Raw genomic sequence first — 27,481 nt, forward strand, 5'->3', positions numbered from 1 at the left:
TGAGAAGCCAAACAAGAAGGGGACGTTCCCGCCTTCCTCGGCACACAGTGACACAGTGTCACGTCAGCCAGAGTGCCCGCAGTGTACCCGTTGTATACACGGGATCTCATTGATGGATGCGTCGTTACATGGCACATGACTGCAGTTTAAAAAGACACCAAACTTCCAAGACTCAAGAATGAAAAAATTCTATTACTCCATAAATACATATACCTACTACGCACCTACAAAAATTAAAAATAAAAACTCTTTTTTTAATTACAACTTCACACCTTAGGAGCGGAGGGCCAGGTCCCAGCTCGCTCCAAGTCTCCCCCTGCTGCTTCTGCAGCCGCTTTGGGAGGGCTCTGCCTCCCCTGTCTCTGAGAACGCAAGGGGTGTGAACGGTTTGCCCCAAGTCCTTCAGTGGGTTGGTGGGGGCGTATCTCCACCTCTATTCCAACAGAACCACTGCCCCAGACATGAGAAGTTCTGGGGAACAGCAGTGAGACCTGCACCCCAGCCTGAGAGGCACGGCCTGGCGTGGAGCACAGGATCAGGCAGAAGAGGCGGGGCAGACCCCATGGACTGAGCAGGTAGCGGATTCACGGCCGCTAATGGGGCCGCGCACGTACCACTGAATGATTTCCGCAATCTGAGCTTCCCAGTGGGCCACTGACTCCTTCTTGGCTGCCAGATCCTGCAGCTCATCCTCCAGCTGTCTATTTTGAGCTGTGAGTTTATCCACAAAGGAACAGAGCTGAAATGAAACAATTTCACCACAGAACTTGTTAATCGGGCATCCTTTAAGTATGCTGGATTTAACACTGGAAGTTCTTTTGAAGACTCTGAAAGTTTTCTTTAATCGTCATGAGATTTTTCCAAACTAAGTTCATGATATGGATTTTTTTCACTGTATCTAGCTTAAGTCACATTTCAATTCAAATCTAAACCTAAACTGATGGAGCTGGAGCTAGTGACTTCAGGCAATTGGCATCTTTTCGCTGAATACAAACATCCTATTTAAAAGACCAAACACATGACTCCATTCAAAAATTAAAACAGTCACGTGCAGTGAAACAGCAAGAACACGGTCTGAGAAACGTGTCCTTGCACACACAGCGTGAATGCACTCACGCAAGCCTAGACGGTGCGGCTGCCGCACACCAGGCCCTGTGGTACAGCCTGTCAATTCCAGGCCCCAAGCCTGCATACCATGTTGCTGTGCGGGACGCTGCCGGCGGCTGTAGCACAATGCTAAGTATCTGTGTATCTCAACACAGAAGAGGTAGAGTACAGTACAGTATTATGATCGTACGGGACGCCTGTTGTACACACAGTCTATCATTGATGAAGCATCGTTATATGGCACATTACTGCACTGTAAAAAGACACCAAACGTCGGCCGGCGCAGTGGCTCATGCCTGTAATCCCAGCACTTTGGGAGGCTGAGGCGGGTGGATCATGAGGTCAGGAGATCGAGACCATCCTGGCTAACACGGCGAAAACCCGTCTCTACTAAAAATACAAAAAATTAGCCAGACGTGGTGGCAGACGCCTGTAGTCCCAGCCACTTGGGAGGCTGGGGCGGGAGAATGGCATGAACCTGGGAGGCAGAGGTTGCAGTGAGCCAAGATCGCGTCACTGCACTCCAGCCTGAGCGACAGAGCGAGACTCCATCTCAAAAAAACCCCCAAACTTCCAAGACTCAAGAATGACGACATTCTATTCCCCCATAAATATATATACCTACTACGTACCCACACAAATTAAAAATAAATTTTTTTTTAATTACAACTTCCACACAAAGTGCTAACTCAGGTACTTTGAATTAATTACCTTTTCATTTTCAGCAGTTAGCTTCTTGTTTTCATCAAACAGCATCGCTCTTTCTCGTTCGTATTTATCTTTTATTGTACCTACTGCCTCCTCCATCTCGTTATGCCTGCCAAGGTGAGCGAGAAACAGTTTTAAAAGCTCGTAACTTCGCTGATATTCGTATCTATGGCGTGGGTATCAGCTTGCATCTTCTGAACTGAGAAGCTCATGAAAACCTACCGTTCTCGCTTTGACTTTTCTAACTTATCTTTTAACATCAAGATTTCTTTCTGCAGGGCCAGCTGGTGGCTTTCCGAATCATGCACCTCCTTCTTCACATTTTTCACTTCTAGCACATGGGAGGCCTCACGTCTGACCAATTCCTCTTCATAAAATAAGACTTTCTTCTCCAGCTCGGATTTGATTTTGGAAATCTCTTGCTGGTGCTCTAAGGTGGCACCCGCTCCCCGGCCTCCTTGCTTCACCTGAAGACAAAGGTTAACATAAATTGACAAACCTCTGTGTCCTCAAGGGTCACACTGTCCTTTCAACCCCTTTCATCCCAAGCAAGTGCAGACACCTTCCCAAGGACTGTGTGTGCCTGGTCTACACCAGATGACGTAGCTGACCTGGCTAACGTGATCCAGGTTCTAGGGGGTCACAGCAGGAGACAGCCTTGCAGGGGGATGTGCCCAGGTCTGCCTGGGACCCCCGAAGCTCTGCCCCACACCCTGTTCATTCATGCTTGCAGCATTCTTCTGAGGGCTGACTCTGTGCTGGGCCCCCTCCTTGTGACTGGGGTGACACTGAGGTCTCTGCTCTCTTGGAGCTGGCGGGAACTGACAGCAAACCAGTAAAGGGGCGGAGGGGCTGTGCACCCCAGCCAGGTTGTAGGGAGTGGAGGGCGTGCCAGGATGGCTGGGGCGGCTTCTGTAAGGTGCTGGCCTATTAAGTGAGGTGTCAGGCTAGGGGCAAAGAACAAGGGCACAGGCTGGAGTGAGGTGGGACGTGTTGGCAGTGTTTGCAGCATGCAGAGAGGCCAGTGTGTCTGGTGTGGCAGGGCAAGGAGGGGCAGGAGAGGCACTGCTGGGCTGGAGCAGGCAGGAGGGTAGCTGCTGGACAGCTGCAGAGCCACGGAGGCCCTGGCCGCACAGGAATGTGATCCGGCCTTGGTCTGCCAAGCTCACTCTGCCTGCTGTGCAGAGAGGAGACTCAAGGGCTGAGAAAGGGGCAGGAGCCTCGGGCACCACATGCCGAGGTCCAGCCAAGCCCGCTGCCAGGGAGGAACAGCATCTCAGGCCCACGTCCCAGAGGAAGAGTTGCCAGATCACCGAGGCGAAGGGAGAGGGCAGACCCATCGCACGCGGCTCACACATGAGGAGACCCAGGCCACGCCATACTGCCAAGGAGATCCACCTCCGACCCCTTGCCCACTTGGCCACTGTGGCCTTCCCCACTCCCGCCCTCCGCGGCCTCCCTGCTACCCTCCAGCCCCACCAGTGGGCCCCGACTGATGGCCAGCCTGTCTCTTCCCCAGTCAGCAGCAGGCTACGGGCTTTAAGGAGCTTTTCCAAAACTCAACTGCACCGAATTTAGAATACCACGATGTGAAGAAGGCTATGAATTGATGGGGCTGGAGTAGGAAATGAGCCGATTAGATATTCATTTCCTAGGACTTACTGTGAATTGCCTGAAACTTTTATATAACAAAGGAAAAACATGAACTTGGCCTTTAAAAATGAAAGCAGTCACGAAGGCAGGGGTCACACCCCCCACCTCTCCACATGTGGGTCTTGTCTGAACAGCCTCGGGTGACACTCGGCCCGGACCACACATTACACAAGGTGACTTCCATGTGGTGGCGTCAGCAAAGATAAGCATCCCTCTCAGTTAAGGGCAGAGACCCCCGCCCAGCACTACCTTGAGGGCCTCCAGCTCGCTTTCCATTTGCTTGCAGAAGTTCTCGCTGTGCTCACGAAGCTTGCGCTCCTTGGAGGCCTCAGCAACAGCATCATCAAGCTGAGCTTCCAGCTACAAAAGGAAGATCCAGTTTCTATTAACACAAAGCGAGCCCTGCTTCACCAGTTACAGCAGCACCCACGGGACCTCCACAAGAACAAGACCTCGAAGGAGCTCTGCGCGTGTTCACCCTTCATCAAATCTTATCACAAATTAAAGTTTGAGAAATACACTTCTGGGTTCAACTGGGATGGTTGGTTAGTAATAAAACAAGGTTCAATTCTAGCTTAAATTGACACTTAAATTTCAAGAAAGGATAAATTTCTTGAAATTTAAATTTCACTGATTCGTGAAAACAAGTACTTTTGTTATCTGTAGAACTTGAATTCATTTATTAAATGGGCCATTTCAAACACGCACACGAAGAACGAGCAGAATAGCGAACACGCGTGCCGGCACCCAGCTTCAACAGTGAGCTCCCGAGCCAAGCCCGCTTCATCTCTGCCTGTGCCCAAACCACTCGAGGTCAATCCCAGGCACTGTTATCACTTCCCCCATATGTGGAATGCTAATTCCTCATTAGGGGTATCACTAACTTCAGTTTTAACTGCCTGTAACTACAAATATATTTGGGTTGCAAAATAGACTAAGAAGAAAACAAACAGGTCCTCTGTGGCTAAAGAACAAAGAGCCCTGAACTTGAAAGGAACAGGAGCATGTGCTTCCAGGCCTTCTCATTTATGGGATTTATCCAGGAAATTTTAATAGAGTTCTAAACTAAGCATCGCTTACAATATGTCAACCATTCACAGCAGAACACTCAGAACACCCAGGGCGGCACAGGGCTGAAAACCCTGGGGTCCTGAGACATCAGGGGTGTGCAGGGCCCTTCCTTTCCTAATTAGCTATCTGTGGGGGCCAGGATTTCTTCATGTACTTTATCCAGAACGGCGTAGCAAAACAGATTGAAGAAACAGCCATGAGAACTCAACTGTTTTCTATTCAGCCAGATATTAAAGAACAGCTAACAAAATGTAAAAAATGCCATTCTTCCTGCCAAATTTTTAAAGAAATAGTTACTTTTCATTAAACATGTTACTTATGTTAACATGAAATGGGTTTTCATTGTATTAACAAGATTTTGTTTTAATTTCTGCCATGGTGCATGTTGAGAGCTGTAGCCTACATAAGAAAGCTCTTTGGGGTTGTAATCATTCCAACAGTGTCGAATGGTGCTGAGCCAAGACACTTCAGAAGCACTCACCTAAGCGGCGGCCTGAAGTGTGCTGAGGGGTTTTGCCATGTTACTCAGGCTGGTCTCAAACTCCTAAACTCAACGATCCAGCTATCTTGGCGCCTCCCACAGTGTTGGGATTCCAGGCGTGAGCCCCGTGCCCGGCCCGTGATTTGCCTTTCTACTGCCACCTGCCCTGTGTGGACTGCAGGTGTCTTATTCACATAAGCCAGGCTGTATCACAGCACAGCATAAACACCCTCTATTTACTTAAAAGGGAATTAAAGAAAATCAGCACCACAAGAACCTTATTGTAATTTCACCAATATTGAGGAATGAGAACAACAAAATAAATGCTCAGCCGATCAACTTACTTGGCTCCACAGAAAATTTCTGACCCCTTTTACAGTAATGCAGCCCAAGATTTCAAACACGCTTTATAAAAGTCACACAAATGTCCAGTCGATACCATCCCTGAACCATCTCCACAGCTACCTCTTTCCTGAGCTTCTCAGCTCTCCGCATTTCCTGCCGCATGGCGTCCACCTTCTGCGTGGCCACCTCCATCTCCTCCTCCTTGTCTCGCAGCTGCCGGGACACCTTCTGCTTCTGGGCGCGGAGCTCTGCCATGCGCTCGTTCAGCTCTGAGAACTCCTGCAGGGCCAGCTTTCGCTGCTGATGGGCATCTTTGAGTTCCTTGGCCTGGGATTTCAACCGCTCTGAGGCTTCAACCAGTTGCTGAACAAAAACAATTATAGATGTTTTACGTTTGCCTAACAAAGGCTTGGAAGGCTGGAGGTTCGGTCTTCCATGATATTGAGGAGTTAAAAGCGACAGCCAATGCTGGTTACAGATTAGAGCCACAGATCTGAGCTGCTTGGAAAAAGACCTGTGCTCTGTCTCGTGCCAGCCACACAGGCAAGGGGAAGGCCGCCTGGGCTCAGGTGCTGAGACCAACTGCACACCAAGAAAGGCCCCACAGGCCGGGCACAGTGGCTCACACCTGTAACCCCAGCACTTTTGGAGGCCAAGGTGGGCGGGTCACCTGAGGTCAGGAGATCGAGACCATCCTGGCTAACACAGTGAAACCCCGTCTCTACTAAAAATACAAAAAAATTAGCTGGGCGTGGTGGTGGGTGCCTGTAGTCCCAGCTACTTGGGAGGCTGAGGCAGGAGAATGGTGTGAACCTGGGAGGCAGAGGTTGCAGTGAGCCGAGATTGTGCCACTGCACTCCAGCCTGGGCGACAGAGCAAGACTCTGCCTCAAAAAAAAAAAAAAAAAAAAAAAAGCCCCACAACCACATGGGGGCAGCGTGCTTACAGGAGGACGCTCCGTAATGTCAGCCTCTGCCCAGTGTCACCTGCACAGCCGCAAAGCTGAATGAAGCATTTGGGCACTCAATCTAGTTACTTAAACATAAGCAAAATCAAAAAGAACACATAGACACAAAGTGCTGAAGGTGAAGTCACAGTGAAGAACTGTATAAAAACAATCGCTGGACAGCCTGCCCTTCAATGCAGACTGATGTGCGGATACTGGCTGTCACTCTGCACTCACCACGCCGATGACCGATGACCCTGACCTCCCTGCAGCCAATCTGGTCAACTATCTGGCAGTTCAGTCACTGTCACACCTGCTGGTCTGAGATGGAAGTGACAAGACCCTGAGCAAGCTGGCAGGGCAGCTCCCACACGTGAAGGGGAGGCCTCCCCAGGCCTCTCTGGGCCCGCTGGGAGGTACTATGACCCTGTCAAGCAATGAGATGCCATGTGCCCCACACTGCACTTCTAGACAAATCACTCACGTGGATGACCCACAGATTATCTTAAGAAACAATCTGGGTTTGATACCTGGCACATTTTAGAGAACAGATCACAAACTACAGGTTCAAGAATAACATGTATCAATGAATGTATTTTAGAAAACACGCATATAATTGTGTTAGTAACATGCTGACACCTGAGCATAAAAGTTTCCCATATATTACTAAAAATGAAATTTATAAACGAATTATGGGGGGAAATCACCCAGATTTTAACACAGGGTCTCTGCTGCAGTTCCCTGTCATTACTAAGGGTCCCCTTCTAAGAGCAGAGGCCTGGTGGAGAGAAGGGGAGGGCCTGGCTCGGGACGCAGCATGTGTTGCCACAGCCACCATGCCCTATGCACAGCCACCATGCCCTGTGGACGGCCACCATGCCCTGTGCACGGCCACCATGCCCTGTGCACGGCCACCATGCCCTATCGACATCTTTCCTCGCTTTAGAATGCAGTGGGGTGCTGCTTTCTCTGTGGGTCTGAAGTGGAGACTGGAGAGGCTGATTGCGAGGTGGATAACCGCTGGGGGCAAGGGAGTGGAAGGCACCTGCCACTGGGAGCCAAGCTCTGCCAGCCGACGCGGGGGCTGTGCAGCAGGCAGGAGTGGCAGGGGCCCCGGGGCCAGGCTTGGCCCTGGCGTCCTGCATGCAGCAGGGACAGCCTATGGGCAGGAGTCCCAAGAGGTCTTCCATCATCTGCATGAACGTGACCTTACAGAACTCTGCAAAGTCCCGTAAGCCTTTCTCACCCCAAACTGAGCCACCTACCTTGTGCAGCTCCTCCTTCTCCTGCCGGACCACGCGGTGCTGCTTCTCCAGCCCCCGCAGCCGCTGCGTGGAGTCCTCACGCTCTTGGCGAAGCGCCACTGTGTCCTCAAGCTGTCGCTCGAGCCTGTTTGAATCTGGACAAAAGAGGAAATAAACTCTGTTCCTTTATGTGCAATGACTATATGTAAACTTTATGTTAGCTGACTTACTGATAGGAAATTATTTAATAATTCACAACACTTTTTCATTCAGAGGTTTTTTTACTTACACACACACACATGCACACACACACACACACACAGTGTCATAGGCACAGCTACCTGCACGCCTGTGCTGAACAGGCTCCCTAGACTTTACTCTGATCTGACAGCGATCTCCCCTGAGCACTGGGAGCCCTTGGGTGGTGCACACACTCGTCTGCTCAGTCCCTCTAACCTGTGTCACCCAGCACAGTGCCTGGCCCTTGTCCTTTCTCAGCGTGCAAGAAAGGTTTTAGTTAGTAAGTGACTCAATCAAAGAAGTCTGTTTTTGGATCAGGACAGTGGGGTTCCTGATAGGAAATGCAGAGAAGGTGAGATTCAAAGTGTGCTTTGGAGGTGAAGGTCAACTGCAGAGCCAACCTGTGTGAGGTTAAGGCTTAAAAGTGATTGGAGCCAGGCCAGGCGCAGCGGCTCACGCCTGTAATCCTAGCACTTCGGGAGGCCAAGGCAGGCGGATCACGAGGTCAGGAGATCGAGACCATCCTGGCTAACACAGTGAAATCCTGTCTCTATTTTGTAAAAATACAAAAAATTAGCCAGGCGTGGTGGGGGGCTACTTGGGAGGCTGAGGCAGGAGAATGGCGTGAACCCAGGAGGCGGAGCTTGCAGTGAGCCGAGATCATGCCACTGCACTCCAGCCTGGGTGACAGAGTGAGACTCCATCTCAAAAAAAAAAAAAAAAACAAAACAAAAAAAACAAAAACTGATTGGAGCTTTTAGGGAACTTTGATAACCTAGGAACCACCAAAAGAAAGTGGTGACAGCAGGTCTAGCACCTACAACGCCAAGGAGCAGGCAGAGTCACTGATTAAGCTTTAGGAGGAAAGCAGCTCTAGGAACTGTCTGAAAGCCACAAAAAGGAAAACTGTAACAGAGAAGCAGAAAATAGCCAGAGAACGTACAGATAAAATATCAGGAACTGATTCTAGCTGGTGACTATAAAATAATATCATTAGAACTAAGCCAACTGGGGCTGGGCGCAGTGGCTCATGCTTGTAATTCCAGCACTTTGGGAGGCCAAGGCAGGCAGATCACCTGAGGTCAGGAGTTCGAGACCAGCCTGGCCAACATGGTGAAACCCTGTCTCTACTAAAAATACAAAATTAGCCGGGTGTGGTGGCGCATGCCTGTAATCCCAGCTACTTGGGAGGCTGAGGCAAGAGAATCGCTTGAACCCAGGAGGTGGAGGTTTCAGTGAGCTGAGATCGCACCACTGCACTCCAGCCTGGGTGACAAAAGTGAAACTCCGTCTAAAAAAAAAGAACTGACCAAAATTTGAGAATTCTAAATAAGCTTGCTAAAGCCTAAGCTTTTTTTCTGCTTTCCCACTTTATGAAAAGGACTCTGAAATTCCCTTTTAAGACAGTAATGACCAAAAATAGAGACTAAGAAGTCACACTTTTAAACACATACCTGCTATTTTATTCTTCAAGCGTTCGATTTCTTCATTTAGCTTTTTGATTTCTTTATCTCGGTTTGAATTGCTGAGGGCCCGAGATGAGCCGTGGAGGGACTGCACAGTCTGGGTGGACTCTGAGGGACGGAGAGACAGCGTGAGGTGCAGCCTGGCCGCAGCGCCCCCGCCTGGCCCCGGAGCCGGCGCTGCCCTCACCTTGCAGCTTCCTGCTCAGCTCCAGCTTCTCCTGTTCCAGCCTCCGAATCCTCCTCTCGTAAGCTTCCATCTGCAGGCTGTGCTCCAGGTCCCGCTGCACATCCTCATCTTTGGTTAATGTGTTGGACTGCATTATGCTCTTCAGAGAGCCTCGATCAGAAAAACAGCTGGGAAACCAAGCAACAGGTTTTTTTGATCTACTGAAAATTTAGCGATTTCATTAGCATTTTCAATCTTCCTGAGGTGAAAGATAGTCTTTTTAAATCGGCAAACAAAAACACCTGAGATAAGACTTTATTGTTTATGGAACCAAAGTTAGACAAGTGACCGGATGGTCAAGGAGACACTGACAAGGGCCCTCCCCACTGCTGGTCAAGAAAGCGCCTCTGCAAAGGAGGGGAAATAGCATTTCTAAATCATCCCCCACACTTAACTATAAATGCAAAACCAGAAGGCATGGATTTTGCGTAAAGCAAGGCTTAGGGGGCAGCCCCAGCTCGTCTGCAGGTCAGCGGTATGCATGGACCACTGAAAGCTTCCTGGTTTGGCCACCAACTGGCCAAGCAATCCAGGACAGCTCTTTCAACCCTTCTTCCCCTGCAGGCTAAGCCACCAATTCTAGCACTGACCAGCACACTAAGCCCCCTACCAAGGACCAGACCACTCGATGACGCACACAGCCGAGGCACAGGCTGAAGCCCAGGATGGCTCTCATTTAATAGCTTAATTCTTGGGCTGCTTTAGGAGTTACTTAGTTCTGCTTAGCTCTTTATGTGACAATGAAGTCAGGGAAATTTTGAGCTCCTATGCTGAGTTCCATAAAGGCACCCAGCCCCCTTTAGAGAAGACCTGGTCAGAGTTTCTCCACAGGTGGTCTGAGGGTGCTGGGCTGCTCCAGCCCTGCGGGATCTGTCAAGAGGAGAGCTCTAGGCCTATCTGGCCAAACTACAGCCATGGGCTTGGGACCTGCAAGTGTGACAAGCATTTGGTGAGCTGGGATGTATTAGAAAGGTCAAGAACCTCTGCACTGGGGGCTGGTAAATCAATATGCCCACCCAGAAAGCCTCCTGTGGGCTGGAAGACAGCAGCTGCCACTTCGGCTTATGGGCTGTTTAACCCTGGCCTCACACCAAAAGAGATTTCTTCCAAGCTCGAGCAGAAGTATGGGGATATCAGCCGGGCGCGGTGGCTCATGCCTGTAATCCTGACACTTTGGGAGGCCGAGGCGGGGAGATCACGAGGTCAGGAGATCGAGACCATCTGGCCAATATGGTGAAACCCTGTCTCTACTAAAATAAAAAAAATTAGTCGGGTATGGTGGCGGGCGCCTGTAGTCCCGGCTACTCAGGAGGCTGCGGCAGGGGAATCGCTTGAACCCGGGAGGCAGAAGTTGCAGTAAGCTGAGATCGTGCCTCTGCACTCCAGCCTGGGCGACAGAGCAAGACTCCGTCTCAAAAAAAAAAAAAAAAAAAAAAAGAAGCATGGGGATATCTCCCTCCCAAGACATTTTCAACTGTGGTTCCAGCTGCCAGAGGACGCCAGGAATCAGATTCTGTGGCACAGTGGGAGCTTCCATTGTCTCATTTCACCTCCCTTTCTTCCTAACCCCTCTCCTCTTGGCCCCAGTTTCCTTTTAAAATCGAGGTGGACCATCTCAGGCGACACAACTTTGCAAAGAGGCCCATTTGGGACAGGGGCCCACAACACACAATCCTTACAGAAGCCAGCAGAGTGCTCTGATGGAAGCCAGCTCTCAGCTGAGTGCGCATGGCAACTGCTCTGCTTGCTGTGGCCACCGACTGGATCAGAGCTAACCCTGCCAATGCTGGTGGCCTATTGGTCAGGGGTTGGCAAACTACCGCCTCTGGGAGAAATCTGGGAGAAATCTCGCCCCCCTGGCCTCTGGGAGAAATCCTGCCCGAGGCCTGTTTCTGCACCATCACAAGCATGAATGGTTTCAACATTTTTAAAGGGTTGTAAAAAGAAGAACATACAACAAAGGCCATGAAACCTGAATTCTTTACGACCTGGATATCTGTAGAGAAAAAGCCTGCAACCTTGCTATGGTATCTCCTGTAGTCATCAGGTGTGCATATTTTAAGACCAAAAACCCATCTCCATCTCCCTTAAGTAATGGCCTCCCAGCGCACACACCACCCACTAGCCCGCCCCCGGGGACAGACTGTGGTGTCTGACTGTTCATCTACCACAGGGGAAGTGTCTCCCTGGGGAATGATAAATCCAGACATACCTTTCCGTTGTGAATGTAAAACCAATGAATGGCAAATGTAATCCAGAAAAGCCTGTGTGAGAACCAGGAGGTAATATTTCCTGCATAAGAACATATACAACACAAATGAAATCTACATTCAAACAAACAGGTAAAAAGAGGAAAGATGGTTACAGTCATGGTGACAGGAGGCACTGGGCAGAACATGTGGCCTTGGAGAATGCGGATTCCATGGTGTCCTCTGCAGGGGAGACGAGTATGGCAGATCTGTCTTTCTCAAGCCTGGCCCTGTACGCTGTATGTACAATAAAGCTCACAGGAGACATGCACTGATTTCGATGATGACAGTGGCACAGGCCGTTACCAGGTTAGTGATTTTCAAAGACTTCTTAAAGCCACAGAATTCACTGCTTAACACAACTGTGTGCAGAGTCCAACAGTGTGAACAGGTATGGTCCCTCTGAGGACACCGGACAGAGCCTGGGGACTCTCAGGTTCTTGACCTAAGACAAGAGGCCCCAAGGCAAAAAGGAACCCAAAGGTAGATTATTTTAGATAAGTTTATTATAACTCTATTTTTCATTCTGAGGATCTTTCTTTATTAAAAACTATAACCAGGGGCCAGGCACAGTGGCTCACGCCTGTAGTCCCAGCAATTTGGGAGGCTGAGGTGGGTGGATTGCTTGAGACCAGGAGTTCAAGATCAGCCTAGGCCAACATGGTGAAACCCCGTCTCTACTAAAAATACAAAAATTAGCTGGATGTGGCAGCACGTGCCTGTAATCCCAGCTACTCAAGAGGCCAAGGCACGAGACTTGATTGAATATGGGAGGCTGAGGTTGCAGTGAGCTGAGGTTGTATCACTGTATTCCAGCCTGGGTGACAGAAGGAGATCAGTCTCAAAAAACAAAAAATATAAGCAAAGTTCTTTATCTGGGAAATTTCAGTGTGGAAGGAGTTGGAGTCTGGAGTCAGAGTCTAGGACAACAATCCTTTCAACAATGACAATACCTTTCTCAGCATTTTCTCCATGTGGTCTGAAGTTCAGCCTTTATTTTGAATGTGAAGCCATCAAAGCAAGTATTCGGTGCAAATAGATTTAACTTTTCTTGTTTTTTTTTTTTGAGATGGACTCTCGCTCAGTCACCCAGGCCGGAGTGCAGTGGCGTATTCTCGGGCACTGCAACTTCCACCTCTTGGGTTCAAGTGATTCTCCTGCCTCAGCCTCCCAAGTAGCTGGATTACAGGCACCCGCTATCATGCCTGGCTAATTTTTGTATTTTTAGTAGAGACGGGGTTTCACCATGTTGGCTAGGCTGGTCTCGAAATCCTGATCTCAGGTGATCCGCCCACCTCAGCCTCCCAAAGTTCTGGGACTACAGGGGTGACTCGCCGCACCCGGCCCAGATTTACCTTTTCCATGACCCTACAAGGGGTACTTCATAGTTTCTAAGAACCTCTGCTCCTCCCACTAAACTACTAGGAGTTTCCCCAGGTTCATGGTCATTCATTTCCAGAGGTCCTGGGGATGAAACATACAGTGAATGATGATGCTTCGGTGTAAGAAACTCTCTAAATTAATAAGCAACAAAGAAGATTTTCCTTTTATTTGGTTAAACCTCAGCTTGTCTATCCCCAAACGAAGTCACACATGTATGGGTTTGATGAGAACAAAAGAATTTTACGAGATATGAGCAAAATTCTCCAGGACCAAAGGTACTGGCTAGTGCGTCAAAGAGGCCCTGTCAGAGCCGACTGGAACACCAAACAAGTCCCACAGCCGGAACCCAACTCGGAAAATCCTGATCTTAAACATCAGTGCGGAGACTCAAAATCTGCTATTATCATCTTTGTTCTGAACTCTTGCTGTATAAAGAAACACCAATGCAGACACAAAGCGCTGTAATGTTAGAAAGATTTAACGTGCTCTCACATGTAGGGAAAAGACCAGTAACTGAGAGGCCGCCACACTGCCTATGGGACTGTAGGCTAAGCCCATGTCTTGGTGTCTTTCAACCTAAAAAACCTAAAATGTGGTGACAGGGTCACAGTGAAGCTCTAATACAATGACGTATGTGACACTGCTTTGAAAAGTATCAAGTAGGCTGGGCGCGAGGGCTCACGCCTATAATCCCAGCACTTTGGGAGGCAGAGGTGGGCGGATCATGTGGTCAGGAGATCGAGACTATCCTGGCCAACATGGTGAAACTCCGTCTCTACTGTAAATACAAAAATTAGCTGGGCATGGTGGCGCATGCCTGTAATCTCAGCTACTCAGGAGGCTGAGGCAGGAGAATGGCTTGAAACAGGGAGTCAGAGGTTGCAGCGAGCTGAGATTGCACCACTGCACTCCAGCCTGGCGACAGAGCAAGACTGTCTCAAAAAAAAAAAAAAGTATCAAGTACTGTGAAAATAAAAGCAAAAGTATTTCTGTTGAGTTCCAAAACAAATGAGCTGTTTAACTGAATTTTACTCAAATTGAGTCATCCATCATTTTTTAAAGGAATATTGAGGACCCAGCTGAAGGCTGGAATAAAAAGCACACTGTCTTAAGTGCCAAATTTCACAGCTTTATGGTGTACTGACTTGATAAGCAACGCCCTCAACACAGCACTGCATGTCAGACCCACAGCCAGCAACCCTGAGAACGGTGCTTTCACACTCACCGTGTTTCTCAGCACGTCGTCATCCACGTCGAAGTTGGATGTGTCAGAGGGACTGCTCACATCAGGAATATAAGGTGCTTCTAGGTTTCGTATATTTTCCCAATTTAGACCTTCAAAAAACGCATGCTTTTTGAAATCCTCTATTCCATTCTGCCCCAGCCGGCGCTCTCTACTGCAGATCAGTCTCTGGATGAGGTCCTTCGCTTCTTCAGATACATCCGTGACATGAGATGGGAACTGGAATCGCTCCTGCAAGGGGTGGCAAAAACACCGGTGGACAGGTGGACGCATTCAGAGAGTTTAAGGTGTAAAGATATGATAGGAAACAAAGTAGAAATGGTAGCTTCAAAGCAGGTCACTTCATGGGAACTAAATGCAATCCAAAGCTAATAAATTTCCATTCCCAAAAGGCAAACAAGAAAACCAGTGGTCCTTCTGGTTTTACTCATTGTAGACTTGTGACTACACTGCATGTAAATGACACATTTTACCTATGGAGGTGGCAAAGAATGTGGGAAACGTGCCGTGCGCGGGAAGAGGGACAGGCACAGCCCCGTCAGAATGCACAGTGCACGCGTCACGGCAGCTCCGCTTCTGGAAACTCACACTAAAAAAGCAGTTACTAAGAGGAAACACAACATGCTCAGGACTGCACTGTATTTTGACCAAGAAAACTGCAAATTACCTACATGCCCATCAAAAAAGAGACTCGTTAAAAAAGATACCGGCTGGGCACAGTGACTCACGCCTGTAATCCCAGCACTTTGGGAGGCCGAGGTGGGCAGATCACCTGAGGTCAGGAGTTCCAGACCAGCCTGACCAACAAGGTGAAACCCTGTCTCTACTAAAAATACAAAAATTACCGGGCGTGGTGGCGGCCTGTAATCCCAGCTACCTGGGAGGCTGAGGCACGAGAATCACTTAAACTCGGGAGGTGCAAGTTGCAGTGAGCCAAGATCGCGCCACTGCACTCCAGCCTGGGTGACAAGAGCGAGATTCCAGCTCAAAACAAAAAAGATGGGGCACAAAGAAAAAGAAACATGTCTGTGTGCTGCTATAGAAAGACACCACAGATACAATGACAACAAACTGTTGACATGTAACATGATGCCACGCATCTAAACACACACATGTGCACGCACACACACGAGCTGAGGTCTGGCTATAGAAAGACACCACAGATACAATGACAACAAACTGTTGATATGTAACATGATGCCACGTATCTAAACACACACATGCGCACGCACACACACGAGCTGAGGTCTGGCTATAGAAAGACACCACAGATACAATGACAACAAACTGTTGATATGTAACATGATGCCACGTATCTAAACACACACATGCGCACGCACACACACGAGCTGAGGTAAACTGTTGATATGTAACATGATGCCACGTATCTAAACACACACATGCGCACGCACACACACGAGCTGAGGTAAACTGTTGATATGTAACATGATGCCACGTATCTAAACACACACATGTGCACGCACACACACGAGCTGAGGTCTGGCTATAGAAAGACACCACAGATACAATGACAACAAACTGTTGATATGTAACATGATGCCACGTATCTAAACACACACATGCGCACACACACGAGCTGAGGTAAACTGTTGATATGTAACATGATGCCACGTATCTAAACACACACATGTGCACGCACACACACGAGCTGAGGTCTGGCTATAGAAAGACACCACAGATACAATGACAACAAACTGTTGATATGTAACATGATGCCACGTATCTAAACACACACATGCGCACGCACACACACGAGCTGAGGTCTGGCTATAGAAAGACACCACAGATACAATGACAACAAACTGTTGATATGTAACATGATGCCACGTATCTAAACACACACATGCGCACGCACACACACGAGCTGAGGTAAACTGTTGATATGTAACATGATGCCACGTATCTAAACACACACATGCGCACGCACACACACGAGCTGAGGTCTGCCGAGGCCACACACCCTCATGGTAGAGTGGGCTGAGAGCTGAGCCACCACCTCTGTCATCTACAGAAAGGAAGAACAATGTCACCTGCTTCACGGAGTGCCTGACCCAAGAGCCCACAGGTGGTCGGCACTCAGTGACTGCTGGCAGGCTCTTAGTAATAACGAAGTCCCAGTTGTTACTTTAACAGAATTTGTCACTAAGAAGTGGATGAGACAATTTTCATTATCTACAATATGCATTTTTGCATTGTCTGAAGTTTTTATAGGGGGTATATATTAATTTACAAATAAAAATATGCTTCTACTTTGGGAAAAACGTTTTTTAAAACTGTAACTTTTGCTTTGCTTTGGAGTTAAATGGAAAACCAGTTCCCGCTTCAGTGTTAATCTGCTCCCTGTGAGAGCGAACTGTGGGAGGCCCTGGCTGGAGGACAGGCCAGCACTCAATCAGGATCATTCTGGGATCTGCGCATGTGCACAGGAGACAGCGGGGAGGGAAATGCTATGAGCACGCTGGTAGAGAGGGTGAAATCGGCATTAGGAAGACACATGACTGACCGGGCGCGATGGCTCACGCCTGTAATCCCAGCACTTTGGGAGGCCAAGGTGGGTGGATTGCCTGAAGTCAGGAGTTTGAGACCAGCTTTGCTAACATGGTGAAACCCTGTCTCTACTACTAATACAAAAAAATTAGCCAGGTGTGGTGGCAGGCACCTATAATCCCAGCTACACAGGAAACTGAGGCAGGAGAACCTGGGAGGCATAGCTGAGACTGCACCATTGCACTCCAGCCTGGGCGACAAGAGCGAAACTCCGTCTCAAAAAAAAAGATAAAAAGACAGGCAGGAGAATCGCTTGAACTCGGGAGGCAGAGGTTGCAGTGAGCCGAGACTGTGCCACTGTACTCCAGCCTGGGCGACAGAGTGAGACTCCATCTCAAAAAAGAAAGACACATGACTAAGGAAAATTTTTAAAAAGAAATAAAAAATATCAGACAGAAGAGAAAATGATAAAAAGGAAAACAAAGGAGGTGGAGAGAGGTGACATGGAAGTGAGAAAGTGAACAGTTCGGAAAGGGAAGGAGGAAAAGAGGAAACAGGATGGGGAGGATGAAGGGCTCCACCATCTGGAGACACGTGATCATTTACAGGGACTGATTTCTGGGGAACAGACTTGAGAATCAAAGTTGGCACCTAACCAGTGAATCTAGAGCCACAGGTCAAAGGGCCCACCTGGACCTCCCCACTGGCCACCCCTGGGCGCCTCACTCCATGCGCCTGTGCAGACGACGCGTCTGTCTACAGAAACCTGCCTTCCCTCCAGGAAGCCAGCTTGGAGCAGGCCAGCGTCCTTCCCCTGAGAGTGGGGGTGGGGGTCACCCTCAGAACCTCCTTCCCCTTCCTCTGGCGCCCACATCTCCTGGTGCCGACCCCGCCTCTGGATGCCCTCTCCAATGTCTACTCCAATCTGCCTGTCCCCAGTTTGGTCCAAACCCCGTCACCTCTTCCTCAACTACTCGCGTTGCTTCCTAACGGATCTTCCTGAACTAGCTGTGCTCTCTGTACTTTAGGCCTGAGCCAGGTACCAAAAAAAAAATGCAACGTCTTACTTCATGGTTCATGATCTTCCCATAGGTCTCCACGAGTGACTCCGCATAAAACGGCGTTTCTCCATAGAGCATCTCATACATGCAGACACCCAAAGACCACCAGTCACACTCAGGCCCGTATTTGCCCATGCCGTCCTCCATCGCCTGCAGGATCTCCGGCGAGATGTAGTCAGGTGTGCCCACGGCCACGGAGGACTGCACCTTAGGGGAGAAGGAGGTGCTGAAGGAAACCCTAGGGCATCTCCAATCACATATTTCCAACTACTTTCTCTAAAATATAGCGGAGGCAGAAAATGAAATAATCATAGAATAAAACTGATGAATGATCGTGTTTTTTAAACCCAGTAATTCAAGCTGAGTATAGTGCCTCGAGCCTGTAGCCTCAGCTACTTGGGAGGCTGAGGCAGGAGAACCGCTTGAGCCCAGGAGCTCAAGGCCAACACGGGCAACATGGTCCCCAACCCTGTCTCTAACGAAACAAAATGGAATTTAAAAACCTCAATAATGCAAAATTCAATGCAAATAAATATTCTTTTGAAGCACTAAACATTATGCGGCTCCCAGAATGCATGAAACTCTTGTACACATGGTCTGTCAATACCCAAATACCAGCCACAGCCCCAAACAGTGCCTCTCCAATCCCCCAGGGTTGGCATTTCCCACTCTCTGTCACTGCTCCCAGTGTGATGCGGGGGCCACATGTGCACGGGCCAGCCTTTCTGATTTTCACGTGCAGCACGCAGGGACTCTTGTGTAGGGTCTGTTTTTAGAACAGAGACTCCGGTGGGGCACAAGAGGCTGCCTTTCTAATAAGCTTCTGGGGGTACTAAGGCTGCTCACCTGCAGCCGACCCTGTGGTCTTCCTCATGGGAACATGCAGAAGTTGGTCCAGGCATTAGCTGGGTGCTCAGGCATTCCCTGGACAGGGCACCAGGAGGCTAAGACCGCTCCTACCCCCGCAAGGGAGAAAACAGCTCCCCTGCTATCTACATCAGCAGGCAGGTGCCAGAGTACAGTGACACCTCTGCAGAAAGCTGCGAGGGCACGGGCCACCTCAGAGCAAGCAGGAGGAGCCTGGTGAAGCTGAGAAATCATCCAAGCAGAGAGAACGATGGAGAGTATAGGGCCATCCTGACGGGCTGAGTCTCTAAGACTGAGGCTCAGGCAGGAACTGGAGACAACAACCACAGGCCTGTCTGGGGAAGGCCAGGCTCTCCCGAGGGTCCCCTCTGGGAAGAGAGACACAGGGTCCAAGCAGCACCCCAGAGCCAGTGGTGTGAGAACTGCTCAGGCTGAATGATCAGCAGAGAACTCCACCTCTATCACTTCCCTGCACGAGTGCGTGGCCAGCCCACAGGAGCTCCTACAGACAGCGGGACCACTGGGGTGCTGGGCGGTGACTCCACGATGAACAACTACTGTGACGGGGTGGTGTGGAGGTCAGGAGGGTAACCCATGCTCTGGTTATACCGTGACAGGGTGGTGTGGAGGTGAGGAGGGTAACCCATGCTCTGGTTATACCATGACGGGGTGGTGTGGAGGTGAGGAGGGTAACCCATGCTCTGGTTAAACCATGACGGGGTGGTGTGGAGGTGAGGAGGGTAACCCATGCTCTGGTTATACCGTGACAGGGTGGTGTGGAGGTGAGGAGGGTAACCCATGCTCTGGTTATACCATGACAAGGTGGTGTGGAGGTGAGGAGGGTAACCCATGCTCTGGTTATACCGTGACAGGGTGCAGTGGAGGTGAGGAGGGTAACCCATGCTCTGGTTATACCGTGACAGGGTGGTGTGGAGGTGAGGAGGGTAACCCATGCTCTTGTTATACCGTGACAGGGTGGTGTGGAGGTGAGGAGGGTAACCCATGCTCTGGTTATACCGTGACAGGGTGCAGTGGAGGTGAGGAGGGTAACCCATGCTCTGGTTATACCGTGACAGGGTGGTGTGGAGGTGAGGAGGGTAACCCATGCTCTGGTTATACCATGATGGGGTGGAGTGGAGGTGAGGAGGGTAACCCATGCTCTGGTTATACCGTGACAGGGTGGTGTGGAGGTCAGGAGGGTAACCCATGCTCTGGTTATACCGTGACAGGGTGGTGTGGAGGTGAGGAGGGTAACCCATGCTCTGGTTATACCGTGACAGGGTGGTGTGGAGGTCAGGAGGGTAACCCATGTTCTGGTTATACCGTGACGGGGTGCAGTGGAGGTGAGGAGGGTAACCCATGCTCTGGTTATACCGTGACAGGGTGCAGTGGAGGTGAGGAGGGTAACCCATGCTCTTGTTATACCGTGACGGGGTGGTGTGGAGGTGAGGAGGGTAACCCATGCTCTTGTTATACCGTGACGGGGTGGTGTGGAGGTGAGGAGGGTAACCCATGCTCTTGTTATACCGTGACAGGGTGGTGTGGAGGTGAGGAGGGTAACCCATGCTCTGGTTATACCATGACGGGGTGGTGTGGAGGTGAGGAGGGTAACCCATGCTCTGGTTATACCGTGACAGGGTGCAGTGGAGGTGAGGAGGGTAACCCATGCTCTTGTTATACCGTGACGGGGTGGTGTGGAGGTGAGGAGGGTAACCCATGCTCTTGTTATACCGTGACGGCGTGGTGTGGAGGTGAGGAGGGTAACCCATGCTCTGGTTATACCGTGACAGGGTGGTGTGGAGGTGAGGAGGGTAACCCATGCTCTTGTTATACCGTGACAGGGTGGTGTGGAGGTGAGGAGGGTAACCCATGCTCTTGTTATACCGTGACAGGGTGCAGTGGAGGTGAGGAGGGTAACCCATGCTCTGGTTATACCGTGACAGGGTGGTGTGGAGGTGAGGAGGGTAACCCATGCTCTGGTTATACCGTGACAGGGTGGTGTGGAGGTCAGGAGGGTAACCCATGCTCTGGTTATACCATGACGGGGTGGAGTGGAGGTGAGGAGGGTAACGCATGCTCTGGTTATACCGTGACAGGGTGGTGTGGAGGTCAGGAGGGTAACCCATGCTCTGGTTATACCGTGACAGGGTGGTGTGGAGGTGAGGAGGGTAACCCATGCTCTGGTTATACCGTGACAAGGTGGTGTGGAGGTGAGGAGGGTAACCCATGCTCTGGTTATACCGTGACAGGGTGGTGTGGAGGTGAGGAGGGTAACCCATGTTCTGGTTATACCGTGACGGGGTGCAGTGGAGGTGAGGAGGGTAACCCATGCTCTGGTTATACCGTGACGGGGTGGTGTGGAGGTGAGGAGGGTAACCCATGCTCTGGTTATACCGTGACAGGGTGGTGTGGAGGTGAGGAGGGTAACCCATGTTCTGGTTATACCGTGACAGGGTGGTGTGGAGGTCAGGAGGATAACCCATGCTCTGGTTATACCGTGACAGGGTGGTGTGGAGGTGAGGAGGGTAACCCATGCTCTGGTTATACCGTGACAGGGTGGTGTGGAGGTGAGGAGGGTAACCCATGCTCTGGTTATACCGTGACAGGGTGGTGTGGAGGTGAGGAGGGTAACCCATGCTCTGGTTATACTGTGACAGGGTGGTGTGGAGGTGAGGAGGGTAACCCATGCTCTGGTTATACCGTGACAGGGTGGTGTGGAGGTGAGGAGGGTAACCCATGCTCTGGTTATACCGTGACAGGGTGGTGTGGAGGTGAGGAGGGTAACCCATGCTCTGGTTATACCGTGACAGGGTGGTGTGGAGGTGAGGAGGGTAACCCATGTTCTGGTTATACCGTGACGGGGTGCAGTGGAGGTGAGGAGGGTAACCCATGCTCTGGTTATACCATGACGGGGTGGTGTGGAGGTGAGGAGGGTAACCCATGCTCTGGTTATACCGTGACGGGGTGGTGTGGAGGTGAGGAGGGTAACCCATGTTCTGGTTATACTGTGACAGGGTGGTGTGGAGGTCAGGAGGGTAACCCATGCTCTGGTTATACCGTGACAGGGTGGTGTGGAGGTGAGGAGGGTAACCCATGCTCTGGTTATACCGTGACAGGGTGGTGTGGAGGTGAGGAGGGTAACCCATGCTCTGGTTATACCGTGACAGGGTGGTGTGGAGGTGTGGAGGGTAACCCATGTTCTGGTTCAGACCTGTTCTAGTCACTGGAAGACTGGAGTGGAGGACAGCACCCACCTACCAATTAATCAATATGTGGTCAAGACTATTAAAAACAAGAGACTGGCTTTGTGGAATGAAAATGAGCAAACTGCTTTATTTCTTATAAAACGCTGTCAGCTGAAGCCAGTCACATGGGTGCTTCCACTACTGCTTGAAAATCCGCCAGTAGGCAAGAAAGGGATTGCTCTCTCGGAAAACTATTTGATGTTAGACCTTATGATAAGTGTAGGTTTCAAAAAAGAAAAGACTCCAAACATGTAAGAACAAAACTGCAACAGTGGCCACAGACGCAGTGAAAGCAGTTTGCTGCAAGCAGCTGCCAACAGGGTGTGAGCAGAGCTGGGACTGCCCCCATCAGGCTACTCAGCCATGACGCTGGTCTGACTGCGGGGTGGAGACCACAGGGCCTGTGGCCTGAGCCTGGGTCTCCTGGTGATAGCCGATCCGGGGGCAACCTCCTGTTCTTTCCCTGCTGGCGGGAGTGTCAGCTGGCCCCGTAACACTGAGCACCTAGGACTCTATTTCTAGGTCTACAACACCCATAGAGAGGAAACCCCTAGCAGGAAGTTACCTGCCCCAACACAAGTGAGAAAGTACAGTTACATGGTTAATGCCTGCCCCCCCGACCAGCCTGGACAGGGCCCTTTAAGGAAGAAGCAGGGAGCGCCCTCGATCTGCTACAGGGCTGGCATGCTTTTAGCCACCTTGGGATTGAGGAAACCTGACAACTCCCATTCTGGAAGGCACACATATTACTTTTGTAAACATAAAAAGCAATAAAGATGCTTTCCAACTTAATTTTTATTTGGGAAACAAAACTCCCCAAACAGAAAATTTCAACTATCTCCAAAATGGATTCATTTTCTGAATTAATATACTTGGTTTCTTAATTGTACCTCAAATTGAAAACTTCCCTTCTGACTATATGCCAAACCCAAAACCAAATGGAAAATCTCCAACAAAAATACCTACAGTGCCATCATCATTCATCTTCAAACATGATCCAAAGTCAGCCAGGCGGATATGACCATTCACGTCCAAAAGGACATTGTCAGGTTTAATGTCTCTGTTAGTAAAATAAACACACAAATTAACCATCTCCATGCAACACATTAGGTAGATCAAAGCCCTTAACTAGTGGTGATCAGATGAATAAATGCTAATATCCTCTTGTGAACAGCTGTCACCATCCAGTACAAATGCCTCTGTGTGACATTCAGCTGGCATGGTGGCAGCCGAAGTCATATCACTGCCCCTCGTTTAGTCCCCAGTTACCCTGGCGAGGCCCTGTGACGATTCCTACTCGTCTGCCCACCCAGCTAACGAGCCCCTCCTGAGCATCTCCTTGGTGCCAGGCACTGCTCTCCAGCCCACCCACCTATGCACGTGACAACGCTGCCCCTGCCTTCATGAAGCCTGCACACGAGCTGAGGTCTTGCAAACACAAACAGGCACTGCTGTCTCAGGCAGGCTCACACGGTGCAAGCTCTGTGCTGAGTACCACGGAAAACAGGAATGGGACAAAGGGACAGAGGGACACGTGTGGAGGAAGCTGGCTGGGGGCTGCCACACAGAGAGACGGCAGTGGCCAGACGAGGTCCAGGAGGCAGGTGGCGATCTGGAGGAAGACTGCTGCAAACCGCCCCATACCCCCAAAACTGCACTTTATAGATGAAGACATGGAAGCTGAGCCAACTGCCCACAGTTACAGAGCAGCACGTGCTGGAGCAGGAACATAAACACAGGTCTGTCCCACTAATGCCTGTTTCTAAACTACTCTCTGTGCGCTCTCAAACACATGTGCGGGTGCAGGGCACCTCAGAGCATGAATGCTTTTTTCTGGCACAATAAGCTTACGTGACTCAACAGTATGAATGCAAACAAACTTTAAAAACAAAGACAGACATTCAGCAAAAGACAAGTACAAGCATGTTCCCAGCGGCACCACTTCTAACAGCCAAAAGGCAGAAACAATCTAAATCTCTGCCTCCAAGAGAATGGGTGAGTAAGCTGGGCTATACTCGTGTGATAGACACCACACCCCAGTGAAAACAGACGGGTACCAACTCCCACAGCCACATGAATCAATCTCACACAAACATGGGCAGATGATAATTCCTACCTCAAAACCAGAAACAAAACACAAAACCAGAAACAAAAACACAAGGCAAAAGAAACTCTAGCATGTAACACTCCAAACTGAAATAAAATATCCTCAAATAAACATTCAGGAATACGAAAAAGAAAACAAAATCCCACAATCACACCCACACCCACACCCACCCACACACACACACACACACACACACACATGGCCAGGTGCAGTGGCTCACAAACTATAATCCCAGCACTTTGGGAGGCTGAGGCAAGAGAATTGCTTGAACCTTGGGAGGCAGAGGCTGTAGTGAGCTGTGATTGTGCCACTGCACTCCAGCCTGCGCGACAGAGCAAGACCCTGTCTCAAAACACAAAAACACACATACACACACAAACACACACGCACGCACTAGACAAAAGCATGCAGAAAAGAAGAGCTGATTTAACTCAGGGAAGAAATAGAAGAAACAGATAAAATCTTATCAGAAATGAAATTATAAGAGGACCAAACAAGAACAAATTGAAACAAAAATCTAATGAAAAATTGAAGAAAGGGAAGAAAAGATCTAGAAGAATAAAATGAGGTAAAGAAACAAGGAAAAGCAGTCAGATAGGAAGCAGCCAGAAGCTAAAGTGGGAGACAGGCAAAGAAGGCCCAACAGATGCATAACTGGAGTCTCTGAAAGAAATCAAAACAAAACATGACTAACATTTGACTACAATCCAACAGAACTTTCCAGAAATTAAAAAAAAAAAAAAAAACCTGAATCTAGAATGAGAGGGCCCATAAGATTAAAAAAAAGAAAATATCAATGTCCTCTTTTTTGAAGCCAGCCAAGTTGATATTGATGTTCATATGAAAAGAAAAGCCAGAAAAACCCTGAAGAGTGAGCTGTGATGGGGATCAGGCCCAGATGATTTCAAAACACACTACACAGCCTCCCTAATTAAAGCAGTGTGGTGCTAGTGTGTGCAGAGGCAGACAGAAAATGGAATAGAGTAGAATGTCTAGAAACAAACCAACTACATAAAGAAATCAAGTACAGGACAAAGATAATACAAATCACTGGGGCAAAGATAGACTTAAATAAATTGGTGTTGTGACAACTGGAGAGCCATTTAAAGATAAAATTAGAACTCTTCCTTGTGCCGTATATAAGAATAAACCTGAAATGGACCCAAGATCCACATGGAACAGATGAACCTATATGAATGAAAAAGTAAAAATACTAAAAAACAAAACAAAACAACCCCCCCTTCCAAAAAAAAAAACAAAAAAAACAAACCAACACGTGGGTTTTCTTTTTCTGGGAGTAAGGATTTCTCATTCGATTATGTACAAAAATGTTTAAAAATCTGTGTGGCAAAAAACCACAATGAACCACATCAAAAAACAAATGGCAAATTGGGGAAAAATATTTGTAATATATATTACAGATAAAAGGCAAATACTTCTTTAAGAATTGGGGGGAAAAAGCCAGAAATCCATAATAAAAGGGTAAAACCCATGAAAAAACTCACATACGCACACACAAAAATACAAACATGATGGTCAACATCACGAGAAAGGTGAAAAAGAAAACTACAATTGTGTACCACCTCTCACCCATCAGAGGGCAAAAATACAAAAGTCTGAAAATGCACGGTTGGCAAAGCTGCAAGGAAACAGGCACTTTCATCCACTGCTGGTGGGAATACAAATTGGTAATGTCTATGGAGGGAAACTTACAACATCAAATAAACCTACGTATGTATTTTATTTCTCTCTTGATCCAGCAACCCCACTTGTAGAGATTTACCCTGAAGGCACACCACCAAAACAAAAACCACCTTGCACAAGGGTATTTATTTCTACATTTATAATTGCAAAATATTGGAAACTATCTAAATGTCCACTCTTAGGAGACTACTTGAATAAACTATGGTAGTTACCTATGGTAGTTCGCAGTATCATGCAAACATAAAAAAGAATGAAGAGCAGGCCGGGTGCGATGGCTCACGCCTGTAATCCCAGCACTTTGGGAGGCTGAGGCGGAAGGATCGCCTGAGGTTGGGAGTTTGAGACCAGCCTCACCAACATGGAGTACCCTGTCTTTATTAAAAATACAAAATTAGCTGGGCGTGGTGGCGGGCGGCTACTCAGGAGGCTGAGGCAGGAGAATCACTTGAACCCAGGAGGCAGAGGTTGCAGTGAGCCGAGATCGCACCACTGCGCGCCAGGCTGGGCAACAAAAGCGAAACTCTGTTTCAAAAGAAAAAAGAAAAAAAAAGAATGAAGAGCTCCATGAATTGATATGGAATGATTTACAGGATACATCACTAAAGTTTTTAAAGGTATCACCTTTTGCTTAACAAAGGATAAACAAGAAAATGCGTGCATGGACGATAGCAGGAGACAGCAGACTGGCTACGGATCCTGGGTTGCCAGCGGAGGTGGGCAGGATAAAGAAGGGGCGACGCTTCTGAGTACAACTTCATGCAGTTTTGGTGTTTTGGAAGCACGCTAACGTCCTACGTACTCAAAGAATAAAACTCAATCAACAAAGGCGGAAGGGAAGTCTAAAATGGAAAACTGATTCAAACCAATGAATCCAACTCTATTTCAAATAAGTAACAACACTGAAGGGGGAGATGGGGTTAAAACAAAACAAAACAAAACAAAACAAATCCAAGTGACTTATGAACACAGAACTTGAATTACTGCAGGTGAGGGGTGCAGTCCCAATGAGATGGGGGAGAACCGCAAACAAACCCGGAACACTTTCCGGCAGGTTTGCTTCTGTGGTGTCCTGGGCAGAGCAATTCTAAAGCTTTTTTAGACACATCTCAGGACTGAGTGAGTGCACGTACTAACGGTGCTGGGAGTCACAGTTTCAGTAGGAGGAAGACAAAAGTCTGGAAAGGGAGGAAGTCAGGAAGTTAACTCATGATTCCTGAGTATGCACAGGTAGGCGTGTGTGTCCATGAGTGTGTCTATACCTCTGTTACTACCTCTGTGCACTGAGGGGCCTAGAAGCAGGCAACCCCATAGTAATGCGCACGCCCAGCACCCAGAACTTGGTCTTCAAAGCCGCTCCCCACTAAAGGGCCTTGAGCTCTTCTGAGAAACAACGGAGTGGGGACAGAGAAGGTATAGGATGAGCCAGAAACTAAGGGCATCCTCAAAAAGTGAAGAGGCACAGCGCAAACACAGGAGTCAGCTAGAATGCCAAATATGGGCCAATTTCAGCACAAAAATAACTAAGATAGTGAATTAAAAACCACTGGGAGAAAGAAGGATCCATGTAGCCACACTGATCACAAACAGACCAATACACAGGGAGAAAGGAGTTGCTTCCTTAGAGGAG

At 49.0% G+C, this 27,481-nt stretch overlaps 2 protein-coding genes across 6 annotated transcripts in view; one reads left to right on the top strand and one right to left on the bottom strand.

Moving 5' to 3' along the window:
* Positions 1–27,481, bottom strand: part of CDC42BPB (CDC42 binding protein kinase beta) — a 128,013-nt gene that overhangs the window by 34,159 nt on the left and 66,373 nt on the right. For all 5 annotated transcript variants that reach the window (XR_010109841.1, XM_034938206.3, XM_034938204.3 and 2 more), the window contains exons 6-17: positions 23,010–23,103; positions 17,938–18,138; positions 14,345–14,593; positions 11,700–11,779; positions 9,449–9,615; positions 9,250–9,369; positions 7,577–7,710; positions 5,486–5,728; positions 3,718–3,828; positions 2,038–2,282; positions 1,819–1,924; positions 615–739 (exon numbers count right to left, since the gene is read on the bottom strand). Coding sequence is in view for 4 of the 5 variants with exons in the window: in XM_034938206.3 (XP_034794097.1) it covers positions 615–739; positions 1,819–1,924; positions 2,038–2,282; positions 3,718–3,828; positions 5,486–5,728; positions 7,577–7,710; positions 9,250–9,369; positions 9,449–9,615; positions 11,700–11,779; positions 14,345–14,593; positions 17,938–18,138; positions 23,010–23,103 (1,875 nt within the window). In the remaining variant the exon portion in view is untranslated. The remainder of the gene's footprint in view (positions 1–614; positions 740–1,818; positions 1,925–2,037; positions 2,283–3,717; positions 3,829–5,485; positions 5,729–7,576; positions 7,711–9,249; positions 9,370–9,448; positions 9,616–11,699; positions 11,780–14,344; positions 14,594–17,937; positions 18,139–23,009; positions 23,104–27,481) is intronic.
* Positions 19,836–23,756, top strand: LOC134729006 (loricrin-like). The gene is made up of 2 exons (XM_063596400.1): positions 19,836–21,711; positions 21,813–23,756. The coding sequence occupies exons 1-2, from the start codon at positions 19,919–19,921 to the stop codon at positions 21,835–21,837; spliced, it is 1,818 nt and encodes a 605-aa protein (XP_063452470.1). The 5' UTR covers positions 19,836–19,918; the 3' UTR covers positions 21,838–23,756.

This window comes from Pan paniscus, chromosome 15 (assembly GCF_029289425.2).
Source record: "Pan paniscus chromosome 15, NHGRI_mPanPan1-v2.0_pri, whole genome shotgun sequence".
NCBI lineage: Eukaryota > Metazoa > Chordata > Mammalia > Primates > Hominidae > Pan > Pan paniscus.